Genomic DNA, 25,087 nt, shown 5'->3' on the forward strand with positions numbered 1-25,087 from the left:
TTTCTTTTTTAATATTTTTTTTACTGATATCAGAGGGGAAGGGAGATGGAGAGAGATGGAAGCATCAGTGATGAGATAGAATCATTGATCGGCTGCCCCCTGCATGCCTCCTACTAGGGATTGAGCCTGTAACGTGGGCATATGCCCTAGTTCATAGGTCGATGTTCTACCACTGAGCTACACTGGCTGGGCTCGAAGTGTATTCTTGATAAATTTGCTTGCTTTGCTTTCTTTCTTTTTTTTTTTTAATTAACATATTGATTTCAAAGAAGAAGGGAGAGGGAGAGAAAGATAGAAACATCAATGATGAGAGAGAATCACTGGCTGGCTGCCTCCTGCACGCCCCCTCCTGGGGATCAGGCCTGCAACCTGGGCATGTGCCCTGACCGACAATCAAACTGTGACCTCCTGGTTCATAGGTCGTTGCTCAACCACTGAGCCATGCTGGCCAGGGTTGATTTGCTTCAACACTGTTATCTGTTACTCGTCTGAATTCTTTCTCTCAAGCTGACAAGAGCTGAGGAGGAGAGAGCCACCTTTGACACAGGCAGCTCTCTGGTAACAATTTCACTAAAGTAACTACACTTAGAGTTTCATTTCAACAGCTGGCTATATAAAGGGGAGCAGAAGAAAAGAGCTACATTTTAATGGATGTGGATAGACCCTTGTCTTACTGTTGGATCCATATGATGCCCAAAACACTTTCCCCCACACTCATTTCATCATGACATCATCTCTGGGCCCAAGTTAGGAATCAGGGATGCCAAAGGAAACTTTCTCAGAGTCTATGAAAATCTGGTGAGTTTATAAAGAAAGAGCAGCTTGTATTAAATTGATTTTAAGTGCACTTGAGGTTCCTTTTTCACTATTCAAGCTGCTTCCCTACCTTGGCTCGCTCTCTCTCTCTCTCTCTCTCTCTCTCTCTCTCTTTCTTTCTTCCTTTCTTTCATGTATTTGCTATTGTTAAATGCAGTACCCTGTTTTACCCTCATCAATGTCTTTTTTAACCACGGGAAATAACCTGAAGCAACAGAGCTTATAATAGCCAAGAAGTGGGGCAAAAAGAGCCCTGAACTGTGGGTGTCAGAAAGTCTCCATTGGACCACAGCCACTCTTGACATCTTGGAGCCCTTGAACAAGTCATTTGCTCTCACACATCACAGCTTCCTCTTTCATAAATGTGAGGAAACAACGCCTGCGGTTACTCAGGGACCTCCAAGCCCCAGGAGTGGCTTCCTTCCTAGCCAGGACACCCACACCTCAGGGTCTTGGTTTTCCAATTCTAAAACCAAGACAACATCAATCTCCTGGTGGAGTGGGGAGGATTACAGAAGCAATATACATAATTTCAGACCTTGCAGGAAAGCCATGGGGGAGAAAAGAATGCCAGGAGTAAATGGGGAGAGTTGCCATAGTTTAACACAAAATAACCAGAAATAGGATAGCAGGAAAATGCACAAAAAAGCTTGTTCTTTCTAAGCAGTCAATTAAATACCATTGGGGCAATGCAAAACAGACCAAAGAGCTGAAAGATGAATAGCTCCTCAAGATTAGATAGAGTCTGTGCCCAGAAGACACATTCTGGTTGCATTTGCACATAAAAAGTTACCTGACAGCCAAGGCTTTAAATGCTAATGGCTAAAGGAGGAGTCTGAGCCCAAAGACCTCAGATGTTTTAAGTCTAACCTGTCCCCCCTGCTCAGAAAGTCTTCAAGTTAGAGTTTTGGCTGGATTTTAGAGTCCCCACTTCTTCCTGAAGCCCACAGTCTACCAGGAACCCACTGATGTCTCCTCTCTGCTTGGCCAATCCACCTCTGGATGGAGAAAGGTCTTTACCAGGGACATAATCAAAGGCCCAAATTGAAAAAAAAAAAATAGGGATAATAGAAAAGTAGCTTTGTATTTGGCAAAACCTGAATTTACTTAGTAAATCTGTCTTTAATTGTGGAAGATGAATTTTACTAGAATTGAAAAACTACCTCATTTCTTTTTTAGATAGTCCAGGACTTTATTTTCAGCTTTACCTATTATCAAAGGAAGTTCATACCTCGCAGGAATGTTGTGGGGAGTGACTAATTAAATAAAGTATATTTTAAACACCAGACAGGGTCAAGTACTTTATTAAATTCTGGAAACATTTTCCTCTAGCCTGAAGGGAACAGAGGGACATAATGCAAACCAGTAAGTTAGAAATGAACATGGTCCTTTAATAAATAATTAAAAGTTGGAACTAAGATCTATATGGGTACTAATGATATAACAAGACAAAAAGTCAGCCCCTAGTAAGTACATCACAAACTGAAACACTATACTAAAATGCACTATTTAAAGAAAAAACTTTTGGAAATAAAATCTTATGTACCACATATACCATGGAATACTATCAGCAGTAAAAAAGAAGAATCTCTTTTTTTAAAAAAAGAAAGAATCTCTTACCCTTTGAGACAGCATGGAGGGAACTGGAGAGTATCATGCTAAGTGAAATAAGTTAGTCAGAAGAAGACAAGTATCACATAATCTCGCTCATATGTGAAATCTAAGTAACAAAATAAACTGATGAACTGAGTGGATCCAGAGACATGGAAGCATGGAACAGATGCGCTATCTCAGAGGGAAGGTAGGGGAGAGTTGGGGGTGGTGGTGGAGGTAATCAACCAAGGACTGTGTGTGTGTGTGTGTGTGTGTGTGTGTGTGTGTGTGGCCCATGGACACAGATGAGGCCATGCATATATGGGACAGTGAGGGCCTGGGGCGGGGGGTCAGGCTGGAGGTAGTCAATGGGGGAAAAAGGGAGGCATATGTAATATTTTCAACAAGAAGGAATTATTTAAAAATTAAAAATCTCTCAGTGCTTACAACATGCACAATATTCCCAGTAATACAAGTAATGAATAAAGAGAAACATGCCACCTCTGTGGGATAGGCACAGTTTTGTATACTTTTTAAAAAAATGTAAAAATCATGAAACCTCAACAGTATAATTAAAAGGTCAATTTTTTTCTGGCAACTGTAAATGAAAAAATACATGGACTAAACATAGCCCTGTGCTATATCATGGTCGCAGTATATTGTAACGTTTGTCTAATCATTGATTTATTGTGTCACATCTGAAGTTTCACAGAAATGAACTTTATCATCTATAATATGAGTGAGATAATTATGGGGGGTGGTAAGAATTATGACTTGAATTCTATTTTGATGGTGTTGCACATAGATATAGTAGTCTGCTCTGTATATTTTCCCCTTTTATAATGTGCTTTTCACATTGCTGCAGACCTTAGTTACATCCTAGGAAAAAAGTATTTCCTAAATAAAACTAAGGTATAGTCCTTACCTTTCCCTTTCTTTGTCCCTCTCAGAAATATGATGGGAGGAATTACCTGCCAAAAGCCTCCCTTCATTAGAAATATTACTGTACTCTGGAATTTGAGCAAAAAACTTAAATCGCCAGGCTTTTTAAAGCACAACTTATAAATAAAAGCTAGGAAAGTAAACCAAAAAAAAAAAAAAAAATTAAAAATCTCATGTACCACAATCAAATGACTCATTCAACAAGACATTTTTTGTGTACTTACTATACACCAGGCTAGGTTCTGGAAATATAAAACATAATGTAGCCAAAATGAATACAAGCCGACGGGATCTTAAACTGCTATGGAGGATTGCATAGAGGTAATGCTGCAGGAAGACCAACGCCCTCCAATCTCCCTCCGGTAATTTTCCAGTAGGTTGACTCCCACCTCCTCTCTCAAGCAGTTCCCAGGAGGATAAAATTGCCAGGAAGCATGTCCTACAGTGAGCACTTCCCTCCTCTTTAAGGTAAAGGCGGGTTAACCAAGTTAACTGCAGTGTTTAGAAATAGAATAACAAAAGCTGGAATGTGGAAATACAAAGTTCTGTGGCCTTTAGTTCCACCTCCAAAGGCCTGGCCTTTAGAGTCTTTCAGAACCTTATCTTGACGTCTCAAGTGACTAAGGTCTAGGTGCCACCAATACCAGCTTATCCTGAAATGTTATAAAAAAAATTGCACAAGGAAATAACTGCCATTGAAGTAGCTGGATTGCTCACTAGGACACTCTAATACAGGGCTCCTGGTCATTATTCTCCGGTAGTCTCCTGACATTATTCTCCAGTTTACCCACCCAGAGGCGGCTCTTCCCAGAGAAGGAACTTGTGGATTCCCTTCACAGACCCGGTGTGCTTCAGGTTCACCCTTAAAGTTAGTTCCAGCTGGAAACCCTATAGCCCCAGGTCCAGAGTGACCTCTAACAGATTTAGCTCTGCCTCTGAGGGAAGAGAAATCCCAGGTGGAAATGACCTGGGCTGGGAGTTAGAAGACTAGATTCTAGTCTCTACAGTGCAGGTCCTGTATCTTCAGTGAGAAACTTCTCCCTGAACCTCAGGCTCCTCCCAGGCCAGGCAAACAGGAGGCCGATGTGTTTTTCATAAGCTCTTCTAGGAATGAATTATGATTCATGTTTCAGGGAAGAAGCTAAATGCTCTCATGCATTTGGCGGAGTTCAGAGCTAGTCATCTTGTTGCTGGTGGAAATAGGGGTTCTTCCATGGTATTGCAAGAAAAGCATTTTGGGGACCCTCACATAGGAGAATGAGGTGTGGTGGTAAGATTTATTGGAGTGAAAATAAATAACTGCTCCCGGGTACCCAATGTCTCATCCAGGACCAGGTGGCTTAGCTCTGTCTCTCTGAAGAAATCTGGGCTTGGACTGCCTACGAGGAAGGTCAGGATCCAGAACTGTAATGCCATCACCCTAAGCTCTGGTAGCCTAGCATAGTCTCTGCTCCAGGCTGCACTCCAGTGGGCGCTGCATGGCTGCACCCAGGCCTGTGCTAAGAGCTATGCTTGGAGCTGTACTTGGAGCCCTGGGGCTGCTATGGAGAGAAAATGCATGCGAAGGAACAGGTGAATGCACTAACTCGCTACCAAGACTGGCCTTTGTTAAACTTTGATTATATTACCTTGGGCTTAGGAGAGAGCAGGCTTTCTTTCAAACTAACCCAGTGGTTCTCAACCTTCTGGCCCTTTAAATACAGTTCCTCATGTTGTGACCCAATCATAAAATTATTTTCGTTGCTACTTCATAACTGTAATGTTGCTACTGTTATGAATCGTAATGTAAATATCTGATATGCAGGATGGTCTTAGGCGACCCCTGTGAAAGGGTCGTTCGACCGCCAAAGGGGTCGCGACCCACAGGTTGAGAACCGCTGAACTAACTAATCTCTTTGAGGTCTGAGCTGGGTCACCCCTCTTTCCAATCCAGTCTTTCCCCCAGGTTTTTCAGGCTAGACTCCCCCTTTTTATGTCACCATTTTGGCTCCTACTGCTCATGCCCCAAAGTGTTGCTTCGCCGTCTGGTTTCTACCGCACATGCACTTACCTTCCTCTGCACCGTTCTGGCTGTTTCTAGGCATGCGCCCAGCAGAGGAGTTTCCCCTTCGTTGTTTATTCCTCACGCCCATACTCTGGGCCAGTGGCCTGGTTTTCCCTGTGGAGACTGGAAAGCCAGTCTTTCCACTCTACATGGACGTATGTTAATCCCCTTAGTGGAGATTCAGCTATCCCCTGGGGTGTCTGAAGCTGTAACTTCCAGACTTAATCAGGTTTAGGCCTAGCCAGTTTTGTGTCCTTCTCTTTCCTTATCTAACTAACTGCCTAACTAATCAGTGATAATCCCTTTTGACCCACCTATATGGCAGGACTAACCTCTATTTACTAAACATCTGCTTTCCTTATCATTCGTCAATGGTCTTTTGAAGCCCCCAGAGTACCTCACCTCATCCCTAGCTCAGGATCTGTCATATACCCATGTTCCCTTTCATCCCTGAACCTTTCATGCATTCGGTCTCTGACTCTCTCATATATGTGGAGTTTCCATCCATATATATATGTATTAAATTTGGTTATTTTCTCTTGCTAATCTGCCTCATGTCTATTTGATTATTAGACCAGTCAAAAGAACCTTGAGTGTAGAGGAAAGTTTCTTTCTCTTCCTCACACTTATTCAGGTTCCTCTTTCCCATAAATGGCTTGAAGCAACTTATAAAATTCAATGGAGTTTATGGGGTTTTTTTTTTTGTGGGAGTAGAGCTAAGAGAAGCCGAAAGAGCAGCAAATCAACAATTCTTAAAATTACTCACTGCTGGAAAGACTAAAAGAAGCCCAACTCTTTTAACAGAGTGTCAACATAAGACCATCCAAATCTGTAGAAAATTTTAGTGAGTTTATTAGAGTTTGAGCCAGAGGACAGCTGCCAATTCAGGGAACTCTTCCCATGTGAAGTGAGGATACAGTGTGTGTCTGTCTTGCAGCCCCCTTCCCCGAGAAATAATCACTGATGTCATCTTTGAATACAAGGGATAATATATTTCTTCCACTTTGGGCAGTCTCAGTTGTCACGAGGCAGGCCACCGTTGACAAGTACAGCACCCAGAATTGCTCAATGGTAGTGTTTCTCTTTACCTAAAAAATAAAAATTCATAGACCTTCATAGCTGGAGGGAATCTTGCAGGTCATTCAGACCAACTCATTCGATTTACAAATGGGGGACACTGAAAATGAACTATAACTGATATGTTATCTTACTCTTTTCTCTGTTATGTCACTGATAGCCTGTGAGGTAAGAATTGACATTATATATATTTTGTACATGAAATTGAAGTCCTTATGTAGGCTGACTTGCCTGAGAGCCAATAATGAGTTAATGGTAGCATCAGGAATGGAACCTAACTTCTGATTTCACAGGCCTTCTACCTGGAATGTTCTGCCCCACACCTTTTCTTGATGAGTTCCTCCCATCCAGATCCATCAGGTCCCCATGTGACACTGCTCTCCTAGAGTCCCTTCCCTTCCCTCCCAAGTCTGGGTTAGGAGCCCTTCCACTTGTCCTAATAGAACCTCGTACCCTTGCAATGGCTTGTTTGCTCACTTCATTCATCATTAGCTCATTCTGTCGACTGGTTACTGTATTTTTGTCACCTAGCTAAGGCTAAGCACTCATCATTGGATAAGTCCAGTTACTCTTCCTCCCTCTATACCAGGGGTCAGCAATACTATGGTGGGGAGTGGGGAAGGAGGTGTGGAGTAACCAATCCAGCCACCACATGTTTTTGTACAACCTGTAGCTAAGAATAGTTTTGCATTTTCAAATGTCTGGGGGGAAAATCCAAAGTAGAAAAATATTTTGTGACATGTAAAACTTAAGTGAAATTCAAATTCAGTGTTCATAAATATAGTGTTATTGGAATGCAGTCACACTCATCTGTTTACGAGTTATCTGTGGCTGCTCTCACATTGCAACGGCAGAGTTGCTAGTTGCAACAGAAACCACCTGGCCACCAAACCCTAAAATATTTACCATCTGACCGTTGACAGAAGAGCTTAGCTCTAATTACCGATGCCTCAGCTAACCATATGTTTTTGCTACATCAAGATGACTGTTTTGGGCTTGGCAGAACTTTACAACTTTCCCTTTATTTTCTAGATTTTCTGGTAAATGACATCCTATTTAGTAGCATGACATGGGCTTTAAAGAGATCCTTGCGTGGGTTCGGTTCCTGGTTCTGCTGGTTCCTAGCTGTGTAACCTTGGCCAAGTTGCTCTATCCTTCTCTTTCAGTTTCATTGTCTGTAAAATACAGATAATACCAATATAAATGCTATTATTAAAAAAATTATTGATTGATTACTTTTTAGAGGGGGTAAGAGAGAAAGAGGGAGAGAAATTTGTTGTTCCACCCATGCCCTCTGACTAGAGATCGAACCCACAACCTTGGTGCATCGGAATGACCAACTGAGCCACTTGGCCAGAGCCAATGCTAGCTATCATTGTTTCAGGCACACCTTTTGAATTTACCTGCATGCTGATGAATTGGAAATTCAGCACTGCATTTTGCCTGACTGCACTGTGGCAAGATGTGGTGCTGCCACTTAGTGGCCGTATGCAGAGTAGCTTTGCATATCTTTCCTGGTTGAAATCTTGTAGATGAGAAGTAGGGAGAATATTTATGGAATGACAGCATTTTATTTCCCACTAGACTGGAACAACTTGAAGGGAAAAACATGTCTTTGAAGACATAAAGAGTGCTCAACAGGGCATTTGAGAGGCACCGAAAAAGTCCTCTCTCAAGGTCTCAACCCCAACACCAGCCAAGGTTTCCACAATGACATTAAACAGGTCTCATAAGAAGGCAATTGTTTGGGTTATTCAAGAAAGATAACAGTGTCTTATTAAGCCATTAGCAACCAATATCACTCAGTAGAGTTTCTGGGGGAAAAAAATGGGGCAAGTACAGGTTAGATTAGATAGAAGAAAAGCAAGCAAGGGCTGGAGTATGGGTGCTATTGCAGATCCTTTGGAAGGTGCTGCGTGGAGGGCAGCCAGGAGAGAACTCGAAGGCTGTAAGATGCACTTGGGATCATGAACCATCACTTAAATTATTCATTTCAGAATTAGAGGTGTCTTAAAAGTAAAAAATTCCCCAATGTCCTAGGCAAACTCACATCAACATTATATAGTTTCATTTTAATGCATTTCATGTACTTTGATTGAATATCAACTTTTAAATTCTATTTTTCTCTGGAAAAGTAAATGGCTATATAAGAGAATAGTCAACAAACAGAACTGGAAAGAAGCTGAAAGGTCATCTTGTCCCACCCATGCTGTCATTTTCCAGAAGAAAGCAAAATGGAAAGTGCCTCACCTAAAGTCACGCAGCTCTCGGGCACCGGACCTGGTCCCTGCTGGCCCAGTGCAATAAGCGGATTCCAGAAAGCGTTCCTACCTTCGCTGACGGAGAGGACTTCAGAAAACAAAAACTTACAAGCCCTTCTCTAGGCCCACCCACTGGTCAACTGAAGGACAAATTAAACAAAGGCTGAGATTATCCTAACTTCATGAGATTCGTTCCTATAATCAGTTTCTACCCTCAGAAACCTAAGCTAAAGACAATATTTGTGCTTTTAAAAGAGGCTAGTAAAATATTTGCATTTTAAAGCACAGCATGATAACATCAATTTGGGCTAGCCTTATCAAAATTAGGTAAATAGATCCAAAGTAAAACAAACATGAGTTTAGAACCTTTGTGGCCAAAGTCAACAGGTATATTCAGACCCCTGTTAAAGGCACCCAATTCTAATAACATTGATATTTAGGAATGTTCTCTAAATTCTTAATTATTTTCTAGAATAGATTATTTCGCATGAAAACAAGAGTTCATTCAACACATCAGCTTATTTCCAAGCACTTACTCAATGTCTCTAGCATTGGGTCCTATTGCAGACTCTTCACCCCTCTTCCCTGCCATCACCCCTGCCCCTGGCCTTCCGTATTTGACATATTCTTGCATTTCTGTAAAATTAGCCAGAATGGAAAAGTAGCTTTTACTCAGGTGCACATACTGCCGCAGGAAAATTTGACACAGAATCCTTTTCTAGTCCCTACCACTGAAATCTGAAACCTGGTAGAGTTCAAATTCTAATCACTGGCATTAAAGCCTTGCTAAAGCATTTATTTTATTGTGGTAAAAAGCACATAACATAAAATTTGCCATTTTAACCATATTTAAATGTACAAGTGTATAGTAATAACTAAACATACATTGTTGAACAGAGCTCTACGACTTTTCCCCTTGCATAACTGAAACTTTATACTCATTGAACAACACCTGCATCCCCTCCTCCATCCCACTCTTTCCTGGTAACCACAGTCTACTTTTCTTTTTATGAGTTTGACTACTGTGGATGCCTCATATAAGTGAAGCTTTTTTTAAAATCCCCACCCAAGGACATTCTTTCCATTGATTTTTTAGAAAGAGTGGAAGAGAGGGAGGGAGGGAGAGAGAGAGAGAAACATCAATGTGAGAGAGACACATCAACTCCTACCCAACCAGGGTAGGAGATCATAGGGGATTGTGCCTGCAACCCAGGTACGTGCCCTTGACCAGGAATTGAACCCAAGGCCTTTTGGTGCACCGGCTGATGCCCTAACCACTGTACACACCTGCCAGGGCTAAGTGAAGTCTTTTGTGACTGACATTTCACTTTAGCATAACGGTTGCTGAAGCATTTTTGGCCTGCACTGGTCTGTCTAACAAATGTGAGCTGAGAGCCTCCTATTGGCTAGCATTCCAGGAAATCTATATGTAAGACAATAGAAATAGCAGTTTGGATTTGTAGAGTGTTTTCACATCTATTATTTCATTATCATTTAAAGCAAGGTTTATCAGTCTCTACACTATTGACATTTTGGACCGGGTAATTCTTGGTTGTGGGGCTGCCCTGTGCACTGTAGGATGGCTAGCAGCAACCCTGGTCTCTACCCACTAGGTACCAGGGTCGAGGATTCGATTCCTGGGCAAGGGCACGTACCCAGCCCCCAGTGGGGCACGTGCAGGAGGCAACCAGTTTATGTGTCTCTCTCGCATCAATGTTTCTCTCGCTCTCTCTTTCTCTTTTTCTCTCTCTCTACCTCCCTCCCATCCTCCTTTCCTTCCACTCTCTCTCTGAAAAGTAATGAAAAAATACCCTCAGGTGAGGGTTAACAAAAAGAAGAAAAAGAAAAAGGGTGAAGTTTGTCCTGGCCGGGCAGCTCGGTTGGAGTGTCATTCTGATACTCCAAGGTTTTGGGTTGGATCCCCCCAGTCAGGGCACATACAAGGAGCAGCCAATGAAAGCCTAAGTGGAACAACAAATTGATGTTTCTCTCTCTCTCTCTTTCTCTGCTCTCTCTCTCTCTCTCTCTCTCTCTCAAAAAAAAAGGGGGGGGGGTAAGTTTAACACAGACTGTGGATTGAGAGCTTCTCCTCCTGACAGGGGAGCAGGTGACAGGTCTGTATGTGACTCTGCGTGTTGGAGGGTGGGAAAGAATGGAGCTTACCCTCCCCTGAAAATGATTTACCAACATAAATAAATAGAAGTGTTTAAGAAGGGAAGTTCCTCATTGGCAAATAGAACTGGCTTCTGAGAGGGTGTTGCAGGAATTCCGCCTGAGGAAGTGCGGAAGCCCAGCCCCTGGTGCACCCAAGGCTCAAAAAATACCCCTGACCCTCCTCCCTCCGCTTCTGGGAAGACAACGAGAGAAAAAGCACAAAGGAGTTTTCTCTTCTGTAAGAAAGTTCAAGGTATTTCCCCTTATAGAAATTCCCCCCCCCCTCCAAAATACAAATGTCAGAAACAATGAAAACGACCAAACCCAGAAAGATAAATTTATAAATAATAAGGACTCTAAAATGAAAAAAAAAAAGACGCCCACCCGAGTCAAAATAATAAAGCATTTTTTGACACGGAAGGGAAGTTTGGGCCATCAGATAAACCAGGGACACGCTGCAGTGAGGGCTTCAGAATGCCGGGACTCTCAGCAGCAAACACAAGATGAACAAACTACCAACAACGAATTCTGCAGAGTTGAGGGGGATGTGGAGGAGTGCCTGCTATGGCTGCCCTGGCATGTGCTACTCCCCGGGCTTAAAGGAAAGAAGAAAGGGGCTTCCGTGGTGGAAAAGCTGACAGCCCCTGGGGTAAGACCCGGGAATGAAGGGTGTATGGTGTAGAGTTCCCTTTCTTTGATACATAGACCCCTTTAAGAATCAGGTGAAAGCTGTGACCCTCCCATAAAAAATAGATAAACTGAAACAAGTTCAGAGTTGCACGAACCTATCACAGTCTACGCTGGAGGCCCAGGTTAAGAACCCCTTATTTCCACCACAAAGGAAAGGATATTGTGACGGGGCAGAGGTGCTAGCCAACCCTACGTGGCAATCATATTGCAGTATGGTCTCAAGTCAACATGTTGTAAACTTAAACTTAGACAATGCTAGATGTTAAATATATTTCAACTTTTTAGAAAATAGATATTTTTATTGAGTTCAGAGAGGAAGGAGGAGGGAGAGAGAATCATTGATCGGCTGCCTCCTGCATACCCCACACTGGGGATCAAGTCTGCAACCTGGGCATGTGCCCAGACTGGGAATCAAACTGTGACCTCCTGGTTCATAGGTTGACCCTCAATTACTGAGCCACGCCAGCTGTGCTATTTCAACTTTTTAACCAAAGGACCTCTCCTTGAGTGAGACTGGAGGCAGCTGGCGGAGCAAATCCCTTGGAGCCACCACATTTCCCAGCCTTGGCTGTACGCTGGAGTCATGAGAACTTTGGGGAGTACCGATGCTGGGCTCCACCCCAGAAAATGTGAATGAATTGGTCTGGGTGCAGCCTGGGTACCTGGAGCCGTCACTCTCCCCGTGGTTCTCAGGTGCCACTAGAGCTGAGAACTGGGATGTTAGGAGAAAATATTCTAAGGACCAGGTAGTGGGGGGTGGGGGGAGGAAGGGGGAGCGGCATGAGCTGTGTGTGAGGGCGGGGGCAGCAGAACAGTATCAAACAAAACATAAAGCAGAATCCAAACTTGAAAAATGTTACCCACTTGAAATCAATAAACATGGAATAATGAACAGGGGGCACAAAGGAGTAAGTGGTGATGGCAAAGATTGCTCTAATGCTGTGGTGAGAGGCAGCGACATTGACAGAGCTCTCAAAGGCAGCCTCAGAGCAAAAGACAAAGGCCGAGTGATGCTGAAAATGCACCTCCCAGCAAACCCAGTTCATAGCAAACGGGCATTAATAACGAGCCACAGCAGAGGCTCGGATGGACCCAGAAACTGAAAGGAAAACCGTGAAAGGAAAAAAGCCATTGAATAATAGGGGTGGTGTTAGTTTCCGTGAGGCTTCTCCCAAGAATTTGGAAATCAAATATTTCCCTGAGAGAGGTAGACTGAAATCAACTCAGAATAGATGGCAAGAGACGGGACTTGACTGTGACTGCTGATGCCAACACACCCAAGGAGAGAGGGGAGGATGCTGTCTTGGAGAAGGCGTCCTCGTGTCCATCGGAGCACTGTCCAGGGAACCGGTGCTCTGGCTGAGAACTCAGTTGGTGTGGGGAGGCTGGGGGGCACACTCAGACCGCAGATCCTCCGATGCAATAACGCTTCTTGTTCTCATCACAGGCTTATCACACCACTCTGACTGCATTTCATTTCCCGTGTGTCATGCCTTCAAACTATGTGCTCTGGCCGGAAGGCACTTACAGTCCCTTTTGTGCCGGGAGCCGGTCCATGCTTGCTGTTTCAAGGGACCTGGCATATATGGCATACTGTTCTTAATATGTTTGCTAACCTTCTTGGCACTATGTATTTTAACCAAGGTCTCTGAGAAAGGTTGTTTCCCCAGGTAGGGATTTTCCCCTGAAGTTAGGGAGGGAATAAAACCTCTTAACTAAGTGCCAGGCAGGTAATTAATCACTTTAACTACGAACAATCATGCTTAAGCTACATAATCTTTACTCCCTGGAATGGAGATAAGAAACGCCCTAACCTTTGGAATAGAGATTGATAGGATTGGAATCAACTGGTATAAATACAGAACTTAGAACACAGAACTTAGATTGAGAGAACATGGCAAAAGATCCTGGACTGAACCTGACTACAGAAATTGGCAAGAGAACCTGACTAGAACCTGGTGACTGAACCTGGCTGGAGAACCTGGACAGAACCTGGCTGGGGAACCTAGCAAGAGAACATGGACACAGACCCTGGCAGGAGATCCTAAGCAGAACCTCTCTGGAGATCCAGACCAGAACTTGGCTGGAGATCCTGGCTAGGCTGCTGATCAACTGAACACTGTCTCCGTGTCCTTCCTTCTTCGCCGACTCCGTCTACACCTTTGGGGACCCCTGGACCTTCTGGGGCAGGACCCCGGCATCTGGCGCCCGAACAGGGTTCCCCTAGGTAAGCGCCCCACACTCGGGACGGATCGGACTCCACCGTAGGAATAGGGTGGATAATCTTCGCCGACTCCGTCCACACCTTTGGGAACCCCTGGAACAGGATTCCCTTAGATAAGCCCCCCCCCATTGAGAACCCCCACATTCGGGACGGATAGGACTCCACCAGGGTACTGCAGACCCCCCTATAGAGGATAAGAAGGGTAAGAAGGTGGATAGTACAGAACTTAGATTGAGAAGATGTGCCATACTGAGTCCAAAGAAATAAGACTCTGTATTGATCTTTAGATTAAGAAGATGTGCCATACTGAGTCTAAAGAAAAAAGACTCCATATTGATCTTTTAACACATATGCTTGCTAGCAGAGGAGTTAAGGTTACTCCCAGTCAGATGGAACGTTTTATACAAGAAGTATGTCCATGCTTTTCTGAGGAAGGAAAGGTGCCGGAAAGGTAAATGTAGAGGCATGGGAGAAGGTAGGCCCAAGGAGCCTTATCCTTAACCCCACTGCAGCCTTTCCACCCTGGGAAAGTGCAGGATTGGCAAGCTCTCCCTGGGGTGATAGATCAGGACTCAGGTAATAGCGGAAAGCGCCAATCCTACTCTTAAAATGGATACAAGAGAGCATTTCGGGGTTTTCTTTTTAATGCCTGCTTTTAAAAAATAAAAAAGGGGGAATTTGCCAGGAGCCGGTCCATGCTTGCTGTTTCAAGGGACCTGGCATATATGGCATACTGTTCTTAATATGTTTGCTCACCTTCTTGGCACTATGTGTTTTAACCAAGGTCTCTGAGAAAGGTTGTTTCCCCAGGTAGGGATTTTCCCCTGAAGTTAGGGAGGGAATAGAACCTCTTAACTAGTGCCAGGTGGGTAATTAATCACTTTAACTACGAACAATCATGCTTAAGCTACATAATCTTTACTCCCTGGAATGGAGATAAGAAACGCCCTAACCTTTGGAATAGAGATTGATAGGATTGGAATCAACTGGTATAAATACAGATGTAATAAGACAGTAAGACACAGAACTTAGAATACGGAACCAAGAGAGACGGAACCTAGGCACAGAACCTACACAGAACGTTCTCTAGAGACAGAAGAACTTCGCTGGAGAGAACATGGCAAAAGATACTGGACAGAAACTGGCCTCAGAACCTAGAGACAGAACCTAGCGAGAGAACATGGCAAAAGATCCTGGACTGAACCTGACTACAGAAATTGGCAAGAGAACCTGACTAGAACCTGGTGACTGAACCTGGCTGGATAACCTGGACAGAACCTGGCTGGAGAACCTAGCGAGGGAACTTGGCTAGAGAACCTGGCTGGAGAACCTAGCAAGAGAACATGGACACAGAACCTGGCTGGAGATCCTAACCAGAACCTCACTGGAGATCCTGACCAGAACGTGGCTAGAGAACCTTGCTATGATGATCATCTGAACGCCCTCTCCGTGTCATTCCTTCTTCACTAACTCCGTCCACACCTTTGGGGACCCCTGGACCTGCTGGGGTTGGACCCCGGCACTTTTGTGTATGTAAATGGTGTTCTGAGAGTGTATCTGTCTTTGAGGTTTGATAAATACCTATTTCCTGACAGACAGAGTGGCTCTTGACTTTCTAACAAACTGGATTCTGAGCTTGTAGGGTGGAGGAGCAGCTTCTGGATGATGGGAGATGCTAAATCCCTTGAGAAATGCCTTCTTGGCATGCTCATTGGCTTTCCGTCCCGTTCCCATTGGCAATTTCTATCAGAGGTGGTGGAAAACGCAGGAACCCCTGTGCAGCATTATCATCCCTGGAAAGAATCATTTCTGTCGGGTTGTACTTAAAAGAAAAGTCAGCCCTGGCTGGTGGTTCAGTGGTTAGAGCGTCGGCCCATGTACAGAAGGGTCTCAGGTTCAATTCCTGGTCAAGGTCACGTACCTGAGAATAAGCACACAGAGAGAAGACAGATAGCGTAATGTTGCCTGCATCTTCCTATCCCCAGAGCTGGCACTGCTCAGTGCCAAGAGGGAACTCCCAGCCAAAATGAGTTCTCACCTGCGGGAAAGGAAGAGTGGGGTGGCAGCCAGCTTCCCCAGCCTATATTGGGGAACAATATGAAGGCTCCGCTCAACGTCATCCCATTCAGATGGACAAAACTGAGATGCGTAGAAATGGTGATACAAGGGGAAAAAGCAGGGAGTAGCAGTAGCAGCCACACAGTGGACACAACTGCAGTTCACGGTGACCTGCCAAGCAGACAAACCCAGCAACTTTCACCACTGAAGAAGAAAATGGCAGACAGCACAGCAGCTTCTTCATCTCCTCCCCCCCCTCCCCGTCCCCAGTATTCACACTCAATGTCTCCAGCAGTCTGAGTCCCTCTCCTCTCCCTCCCTCACCTGCTGGAGCCAGAAACCCACTGGCAGCCACCCCAGGCCGCTGTGACTGTGTGAGTGAAAGATGCCACCGAAATACCCACAGCTGACCCCCTCAAACATGCACACACTTGGGGACAGCACCTCCAGCTGTGCACTTGCATGCTACCTATCTGACACCTGTCACCCACCACATCTGCATGCACTTGCATCAGGAAAGATTGCACAGCTATGGGAGAGCCTACCTGACAACCAGGGTGTCTATAGCTACATGCAGGCCCAATTCAGGCCCCGTCTTCTGCCTCTGATCAGCATCACTGTGCTCATATGCAGCTAGTCCTCTTAGCTTAGCACCTGTGTGTGGTCAGCCCAACCTCTGTCACTGGCATCCACTGCTGTGAGACTCGTGGCAAGATCGAACAGCCACAGTACGTATCAGGGTCCTCACAGCTGCCAGTGCACCTGCAGTTGGCCCCAGCCCTTGCTGCTTGCTCTGGTTCCCACCACTATGTATGTGTCTGAAACCAGCCCCTGGCACTGCACAGCCCCTTGCAACTGGCCTCTGAAGCAGAGTGTGTGCACACTACTGGCTCTGGCCACCGTCTCTGCCTGCCCTGGGTGCTAGCTGGTGGCACCTGGAAGAATGGCTGAGAATCCCAACAGCCACTGAATCTACTGTGGATCCCCGGTTCCCCTCCAGCTCTTGCCAAGTACTCACAGTTGCCTATGCTCTGGACTCCAGAGACCTGAGCTGAATAGACACCATGCACCCCTTGAACTTAGTGTCACCACACACCTCTGTACTTGGCTTTTTGCACCACTAAACCTGGATTTACAGCAAGTACGCTCCAGTGTGTCCCTAGCTACAGGTGAAAGTCTCCCCTTACTGAAGTCAGTCCATAAAGTCTGGAAAAAGTCACTGCTTCTTTAAATACGCAGACACCTATGCAAGGCTACAGATTCATCAAGAATCAGGGAAACAATACTCCACCAATTGGAGTAAATAGAGTAATAGAGGAAACCTTCACTGGCCTCCCCCAAAATGGAGATTCAGTTATTGTCCCACATCCAATTCAAAGTAATTGTTCTAAAGCTACTCAGAGAGCTATAAGAGAACACAGATAAACAATTTAGTGATATCAGGAAAACAATCCAAGAACAAAATGAGAAATTCAACAATGAGATAAAAGACATAAGAAGAAACCAAACTAAAAATTTTCAGCGAAGAATACATTGACTAAATGGAAGAACTCAATAGAAAGCTTCAATAATAGATCTGGCCAATTGGAAGAAAGAATCAACTAACCAGGAATTGGTTAGTTCTAATATGCAAATGAGGGAGGTAAAAACCACAAGAAAGAAAGTAAAGTCCATATATATGTCCATGTGGCAGTTTTATGACTGGATGTTTATGGCTCTTGAGCTGAGTTGAACAAAAGGTTTAACAACTTAACAGCAGCTCTGAGAACTGAGGCACAAGATGTGCATAATGCTCTTCTTCTTTAATAGTCTCCCAACTCTAAGTTATTGTCTTAGCCATGTGTATTCCATTTTGTTTTTGTCCATTACCACCTGCTTTTCTTCTCCCAGTTGTTAAATGAGTTGATAGGAAAGGATGGAGGCTGGTGAGCCATATAGCAACTTTACCTGAAGAGGATAGACAGGAGTAACAGAAGAAACAGGAAGTACCTAAAGGAGAGGGTAGGGTGGGGGGAGGGATTTCCTGTCCTAGAGCCAAGAGGTGGAGGCGAGTGGACACAGCACCATCTGAGTCCTCTGGTTCATCACTCGTGAACAAGCCACCATTTAGCCATCCTGGATCCCATTGGACAGAATAAAGACATGAAGAACAAGGTGGCTCTTTACAAAATCAGGAGGGGATGTGTGTCATTTAATAATAAATTGTATGGCCCTCGCTGGTTTGACTCAGTGGATAGAGCATCAGCCTGTGAAATGAAGGGTCCCAGGTTCAATTCCAGTCAGGGGCACATGCCCAGGTTGTGGGCTTGATCCCCAATAGGGAGCATGCAGGAGGCAGCCAATCAATGTTTCTCTCATCATTGATGTTTCTCTCTCCCCTTCTCCCTTCCTCTCTGAAATCAATAAAAATATATTTAACAAATAATAATAAACTGTATGGTTTGAGAATTTAATTTATTTGTGGGTCTTTCTGTACTGACCTCTGGGATAGCTTGCCTTTGTAGAATACTTGGGGCTGCATTGCATCAAGGTAATTTCCCCCAAACAGAACTAGAAGAGAGTATATCTTGGAAAGTGATCCACAGATTCTTCCTTGGTGATGAAGCCATTTTTAGAAAGCAATGGCTTTTTCCGTCTTAAGAAGACCTGATCATGGCTGATCAACTCAGGTTAGTTGGGAGCTATGCTCAAGGTCAGAAATCATGAAGAGTAAATCTTGTCACTAAGATGCATTTACTGAGGAAATTATTTTTCACATTACTGAGGGAACTTGTCAACAATTAAGACTATTCTCAAGAGATGCAATACAAGAAACAATACCCAGTGAGGTGGCTGTTCCATAGCCAACCAAGTTATTGCTGTTCAAGTGGAGTGCATCAAAGTTTGAACTCCCTTAAAAATTCAGTATCTCCAAGACTGGGGCAGGTTGTCTAAGTGCCTTTAGGCATGCATTTTTGTGGTTAGTAGAGAGCTCAAGGGCAAAGCTAGTTGATTCCTTAAGCAGTTAACAGAAAACTGGGACCTAACTGTGCTCCTATACTGAAGTTGAAAACATGGGTGCAGAAAGCTGAACCTGAAAGAACACTGGGTTATAGAAAATGGGCATAAAACCACACTGATTAAGTTTAGGTGGGGGCTGCTCTAATAAAAAGCCTTCTTCCCAGTTTTGGAAGAAACAATAAGCTTACTCGCCCAAGTTCTCTTAGTTATTAAAGCTGGGCATAGTAGAAAAGATAGTATGTTTGCCATAGAAATATGGGACACCCAATTAGATCTGAATTTCAGATAAACAAAGAATACTTTTTAAATTTTAATTATAACTTTTTAAATTAAAAATATTAGCATAAATGTATCCAGAGCAGAGTTTGCATGGGATATTCTACACTAAAAAAACTGTGGCAGCCCTAGGAGGGGAAGGCAGAGGTAGTTCAAGTAAGTCTGAAGCACACTCCCTAGAAGACAGCGTGGCGAGGGTATCAGTCATGGTGCTGACAACTTGTGCCAGTGAGAACACATCCACAGATAAAAGCATTAATGGCAGTCCTACAAATCTTAGGGAAAAAGAAGGGAGAGAGGGTCATCCAAAAGCTCTCCCAAAGTCAACTGTTGAAACAGGAGCTCTTGGTTCTCATAATCATCTTGAGCTCTCTTCTTTTAGGGCCACCAATTCTATTGGACAAGGGCTCCACCCTTATACCTCATGTAACCTTTACTTCCTAAAGGCCTTGTTTCCACATAATCTCATGGGAAGTTAGATTATCCACTCATTAAAAAATATATGTTTTTATTTATTTTAGTGAGAGAAGAAGGGAGAGGGAGAGAGAAACATGGATGTGAGAGAGAAACATTGATCGTTGCCTCCTGCATGCCCCTGCTGATGAACTGAAGATCAAGCCTACAACCTGGGCATGTGCCCTGACTGGGAATGGGAATTGACTGGTGACCTTTTGTTGCATGGATCCAGACTCAACCAACTGAGCCACACCTGCCAGGGCAGTTACCCACTCATTTTTAAAAGTGAGGCACTAAAAGTAACAACATACATACACGCACAGACACACGTATACACACATACACAGCAAAAAGATGACATTAAAAGCAAGGAAAACAGAATGGACTTAGGTCAACACTCCTTTTGTTAATTCTTTTTTTTTTTTTTTCATTAAACAATGATTTTATTACTTGAGTACATAGACATTTTATGCAACCAGGGCAGAGGCTGTGGATGACTCCTATTTCTGATTGGGGGGAGGACTCGTTTGGTTTTATAATATCAAGCCAGCCAGTAAATACAGCTTTTGATCAGAATCAAACAGAATTTAGCATCCTTATTCTTTCTGTTTCTCTTAAGATGCTTTGGAACAGCAACAGCTTTCTTAGTTAAATGGTAGAGATCTGCAGGAAGATCAGAAGCAAGTCCTTTGGACTTAAGAATTCTCAAGATTTTATTGCCTGCCACAAAACCTACTGGTGTAACACCTTGTGAGTGACTCAGGATCACACCGATTTGTGAGGGAGTCGGGCCTTTCTTGGCCAATTTGTAGATCTGCTCCTTCAGGTCATCTGACATTAATTTCAGCCAGGTGGAGACTCTGCAGAGGTAGGGCAGAGCCGACTGGGACAGGCCCTTCCCAGGAGCATGCATGCGACCCATGATGGCCCTGGACAGGTGGTGAAAAAAGCCTAGTGCTAATCCCTCTAAGAACAATTCACTGAAAAACAACTATAATAATAATAGAGGAATATGCAAATTGTCTGGGATGCCATCATGTAATGACCAATCAGGACGGGAGCAGGGCCGCAGCTGAGAGCTCTCAGAAGCCTGCGCCGGGGGTCTGAAGGATTCGGAGAGGAAGGGAGAGCAGATAGGCAGTTAGGGGGATCAGGCCAGGAGGGAAGATCAGATAGGCAGTTAAGGGGATGAGGTCAGGAGGGGAGAGCAGTTAGAGCCATCAGGCTGGCAGGGGAGCAGTTAGGGGCATCAGGCAGGCAGGCAGGTGAGCAGTTAGGAGCTAGTGGTTCCAGATTGTGAGAGGGATCCCAGATTGGAGAGGGTGCAGGCTGGGCTGAGGGAGCCCCCCCCCCTCCCCAGGCATGAATTTTGTGCTCTGGGCCTCTAGTTGATTTAATAATTCTCATACCCTTCTAACAAGAATTTTATATTCTTTAAAAAATTATAAATGTGCTTTCTTTTTAAAATGTATCTTTATTATTGAAAGTATTACAAATGTCCCCTTTGTTGTTTTCCCCATTGACCCCTTCCACCCTGCACCAGCCCCTCCCAGGCCTTCACCACTTTTTTGTCTTTCCATGTAGATGGTTTCCTTTTGTCAACCCAAGGCCCCCATTTCCTGGAATTAGACTAGCATTGGTTATTTATTAGAAAAATAAATAATAAGGCATTTTCTCAGCTTCTGACATGCAAAATGGGGTTTTGCAGCAAAACAATAGACTTGAAAGGCAGATTTTATGTGAGAGAGATTTTTCCAAATCCCTATAGTTCTTATTTAGTATAACAGACTCTCAAGGTGTAGAGAAAATAGCTATGGCCTTACAACTCCTCAAGGCGTTGGCTGTTGGTTGGGTGCAGTGGGGCAGTGACTGAGCTGGTGCCTGGTGGGCATGCCCCGAGCCCGGCATGGCCTCCGCATGCCCCCCAGGCTCTGCATCACTGATGCTGCTCAGGTGCTGACCCTGCCTGGCCAAGACAATGGTGAAGTATTTCCTGGGCCACAGCATGCTCCAGAGTTCCTGGGACCAAGTGTTCACTGCCTTCTGGTAGCAGTACCCAAATCTCAATAGCAAACGTATTGACAGAAGACATAGTGCACCGGGAGGTGACCAGAAGCTCCTCTCCTGGAGACTCCTGAGCAAGACCAACAGGATTCCCCGCTGGGCCGAGCCACTATTTCCTGCCAATGTTGCTCACTCGGTGTACATCCTGAAGGGCTCTATTGTGGATCCACAGAACCAGACCATGACCCCTTCACCTGGAACATCAACCATGCCTGGCTGACGGGGGTGGAGGGACCATGTGTTTACTGTGCAAACTTTATAACAGCAGCTGCGCCAAAATCCACCAGGAAGCTTGGGCCTCCTCTAGCTTATTCGGTCTCTCCAGAGCTGCCCAGTTCAAAAGCAATGTGACCAAGTCAGTGAAGGGTTTTTAATACATCTTGGCCAAGCTGCAAGGTGAGGCCCCTTCAAAAACGCTTGTTGAGCCAAAGAAGCCAAGGGGACAGCACTGGCAGCTACAGAGAAGGCCAAGGACCTTGCCAGCAAGGCAGCCAGCAAGAAGCAGCAGCAGCAGCTTGTGTAGCCAGCCCTGACTCTGGTGTGGCAGCACACCACACCACCTGCTGCACTCCCTCTGCCCTCCCCCCTATATTTTATGACTAAAAGTCAACTTCCAGGCTGAAAAATAAAATAAAATAGCTATGAAATGCGAGTTAGGAAAGAGGAAGACTCATGCAGGTAGCAGCCTGCCCTTCTGGCTCCAGAAGAATGGGAAGTAGAGGTGAGAAGAGGTGGGGAAATCAGGTGGGCAGGTATCCCAGACTTCCTTCCTCTGGCCTTGGGCCTGGAGGGTGAGAGGTACATCAGATATTATGACTCATACAGTAAGTAGCGGTAGCCAAGGGCCCAAGGTGCTCTTGCCCCTGATCCCATTTGGAACTCTAGGAAACGACAACGAGATGTCACCTCACACCTGTCAGAATGGCTATCATCAACAAATCAACAAGTGATTTGTTGGCAAGGATGTGGAGAAAAGGGAACTCTTGTGCACTGCTGGTAGGAATGCAGACTGGTGCAGCCACTATGGAAAACAATATGGAGTTTCCTCAAAAAATTAAAAATGAAACTCCCATTTGACCCAAAATCCTACTTCTAGGAATATATCCTAAGAAACCCAAAACACCCCTCAGAAAGAATATGTGCACCCCTATGTTCATAGCACATAATTTACAATAGCTAGGATTTGGAAACAGCCTAAGTGCCCATCAGCAGATAAGTGTATAAAAAACAACAACTATGGCACATTTACACAGTGGAATACTACACAGGAATAAAAAAGAAAGAAGTCTTACCATCTGCAACAGTATGGGTGGAACTGGAGAGTATTATGCTAAGTGAAATAAGCCAGTCAGAGAAAGATAAGTATCACATGATCTCACTCACATGTGGAATCTAATGAACAAAATAAACTGATAAACAAAACAGACCCAGAGACACAGAAGCATGGAACAGACTGTTGAACATCATAGGGAAGACAGGGGAGGGTGGGTTGGAAGAGATCAACCAATGAACTTGTATGCATATATGCATAACCTGTAGACACAGACAATAGGGTGGTGAGGGCCTGTCTGTGCTGGGGGCGGATGCAGGAGCAGGCTGGAAGAGGTCAATAGGGGAAAAAGGGGGAGTTATGTAATACTTTCAACAATAAAGATTTAAAACAATAATAATATAATAAATAAATAATCTTATCCTATATAATAAAAGCCCAGTGACTGAAATCATGGAATAACCAGAACAACCAGAGACCAGCATGACCGCGACCTGGACGGCCCTGCCCCCCAGTGGGGACCCCACCCTGATCAGGGGCGTGGCCAGCCTGCAAACCACCCATGGTCCCTCACCCTGGCCAGCCCTGCAGCGGGACCCCCACCCCAATCAGTGGCGTGGCTGGCCTGCAAATGCCCACGGCCCTTCGCCCTGGCCAGCCCTGCCCCCCAGCGGGGACCCCCACCTTGATCCTGGGACCCCATCAGGGCAGGCCGGCCGGCCCCCACCCATGCACCGGGTCTCTAGCCTATATAATAAAAGCAAATTGACCCTAACAGCAGAACAACCAGAACAACCACTCCATCAGTCACTATGAGGGGCACTGACCACCTCTAGGTCCTTTTCCCAGGCTGGCAGGCTCTAATCACCTGATGGCAAACAGGGACCCAGAGGTGGGTGGCAGCGGGGGGTGAGGCTGGTGAGCGGGCAGTTGGGGAAAATGGCCCTGATCGCAGGCCAAGCCTAGGGACCATACCCGCACATGAGTTTCGTGCACCAGGCCTCTAGTAAATAAATAAAAAATGATATCCAATAGTCTGCTCCTTACCAACCTTCCTCATCTGCCAGATGTCTCTGCAACCTGTCTCTGTCACAAGATATCCCCATCCAGATCTTCCCTGTGTCACGGGGTACTCTCCATCGGTACTCATGTCACAAAGGTACTCCCTTCCACTTCGACACACAGCACAGCTTTCCAGTGTCACAAGAAACTCATGACCACTGACTGAAGCAGAGAAGGAAGCTCTTGGAAACACAGATAGCTGATCCAAGAAAGGCAGTTATCATAACATTCTGTTCAAGTGACTGAGCTAGTTCTCATTAAGCTGAACACATGAATATTTGTAACATCGAGATGTATGAGGGTTGGGGCATTGAACCCCAGTCATATATGTGTTTCTCCCAATTATTGTCCCTCCCCACATGCAGATTAGCAATAGATAACATAGACTTAATTGAAAATTTTGAGCTTGTGGTCTCCAATTTCTACAAAGTGGTCACGTCGTGGCTAACACAATCATGAAGCATGATTAAGCAGAGAGGTGCTGGCCTGTGGCTCCCTTGCCCACTTTTTTAAAAATTTACTCTACCTCCTAGTTTCTGGGAGAGAGTGAGAACCTACTTTAGCAGGTGCCTGGCTCCAAGTTGCAAAACTACCTTCGCATCATAAAAATAAGAGAAGTTTGTTTTTCCTTTGTATAATGCTAATTAACTAACACAGATGGTCACCCTACCTATTGCCAAAGATATTAGTGAGCCAAATTTCCCAGACATGAGTGGGTGTGAGGTTCTTGGGGTACTGCTGAAGTAAACATTTTCAGAAGACACTATGGGAGAATGAGATGTGGTAAAAGGCTTTATTTGTGTGGAGTTACATTTCTCAGGGTGCAAAGTCTCATGCCCCTTAACCCAGTTCTGGAAAAGGCGCAGCTGGGGTTCCAGTAGAGCCAAAAGGAAGGCCAGTGTCCAGAGCTTCCATTCCATGTTGCAGCCGGGTCCAGGTCAGCATTCAGGCTAATGAAAGTCCATTGGTCCATTGTGTGGGTCCCACATGGCCATGGGCCACATGGGTGCTGGGGAGTACACCCTTGCAACAGGAGTCCCAAAGGCCAGAGGGCCCAAGGCCAAGAGAGGCAAAAAGGGAGGAACTCCCTTTGTTCAGAA

General features: G+C 44.8%; 1 protein-coding gene and 1 pseudogene across 1 annotated transcript; one reads left to right on the forward strand and one right to left on the reverse strand.

Moving 5' to 3' along the window:
• Nucleotides 1–20,132: 20,132 nt before the first annotated feature.
• On the reverse strand, nucleotides 20,133–20,513 carry LOC118677351 (40S ribosomal protein S13-like). The gene has a single exon (XM_036352415.1). It carries the CDS (start codon nucleotides 20,511–20,513, stop codon nucleotides 20,133–20,135), a length of 381 nt encoding a protein of 126 aa, XP_036208308.1.
• A 1,056-nt stretch (nucleotides 20,514–21,569) lies between these two features.
• On the forward strand, nucleotides 21,570–22,178 carry LOC118675226 (annotated as a pseudogene).
• Nucleotides 22,179–25,087: the final 2,909 nt, after the last annotated feature.

The sequence above is a fragment of the Myotis myotis genome, unplaced genomic scaffold (genome assembly GCF_014108235.1).
Source record: "Myotis myotis isolate mMyoMyo1 unplaced genomic scaffold, mMyoMyo1.p scaffold_m19_p_2, whole genome shotgun sequence".
Lineage (NCBI taxonomy): Eukaryota > Metazoa > Chordata > Mammalia > Chiroptera > Vespertilionidae > Myotis > Myotis myotis.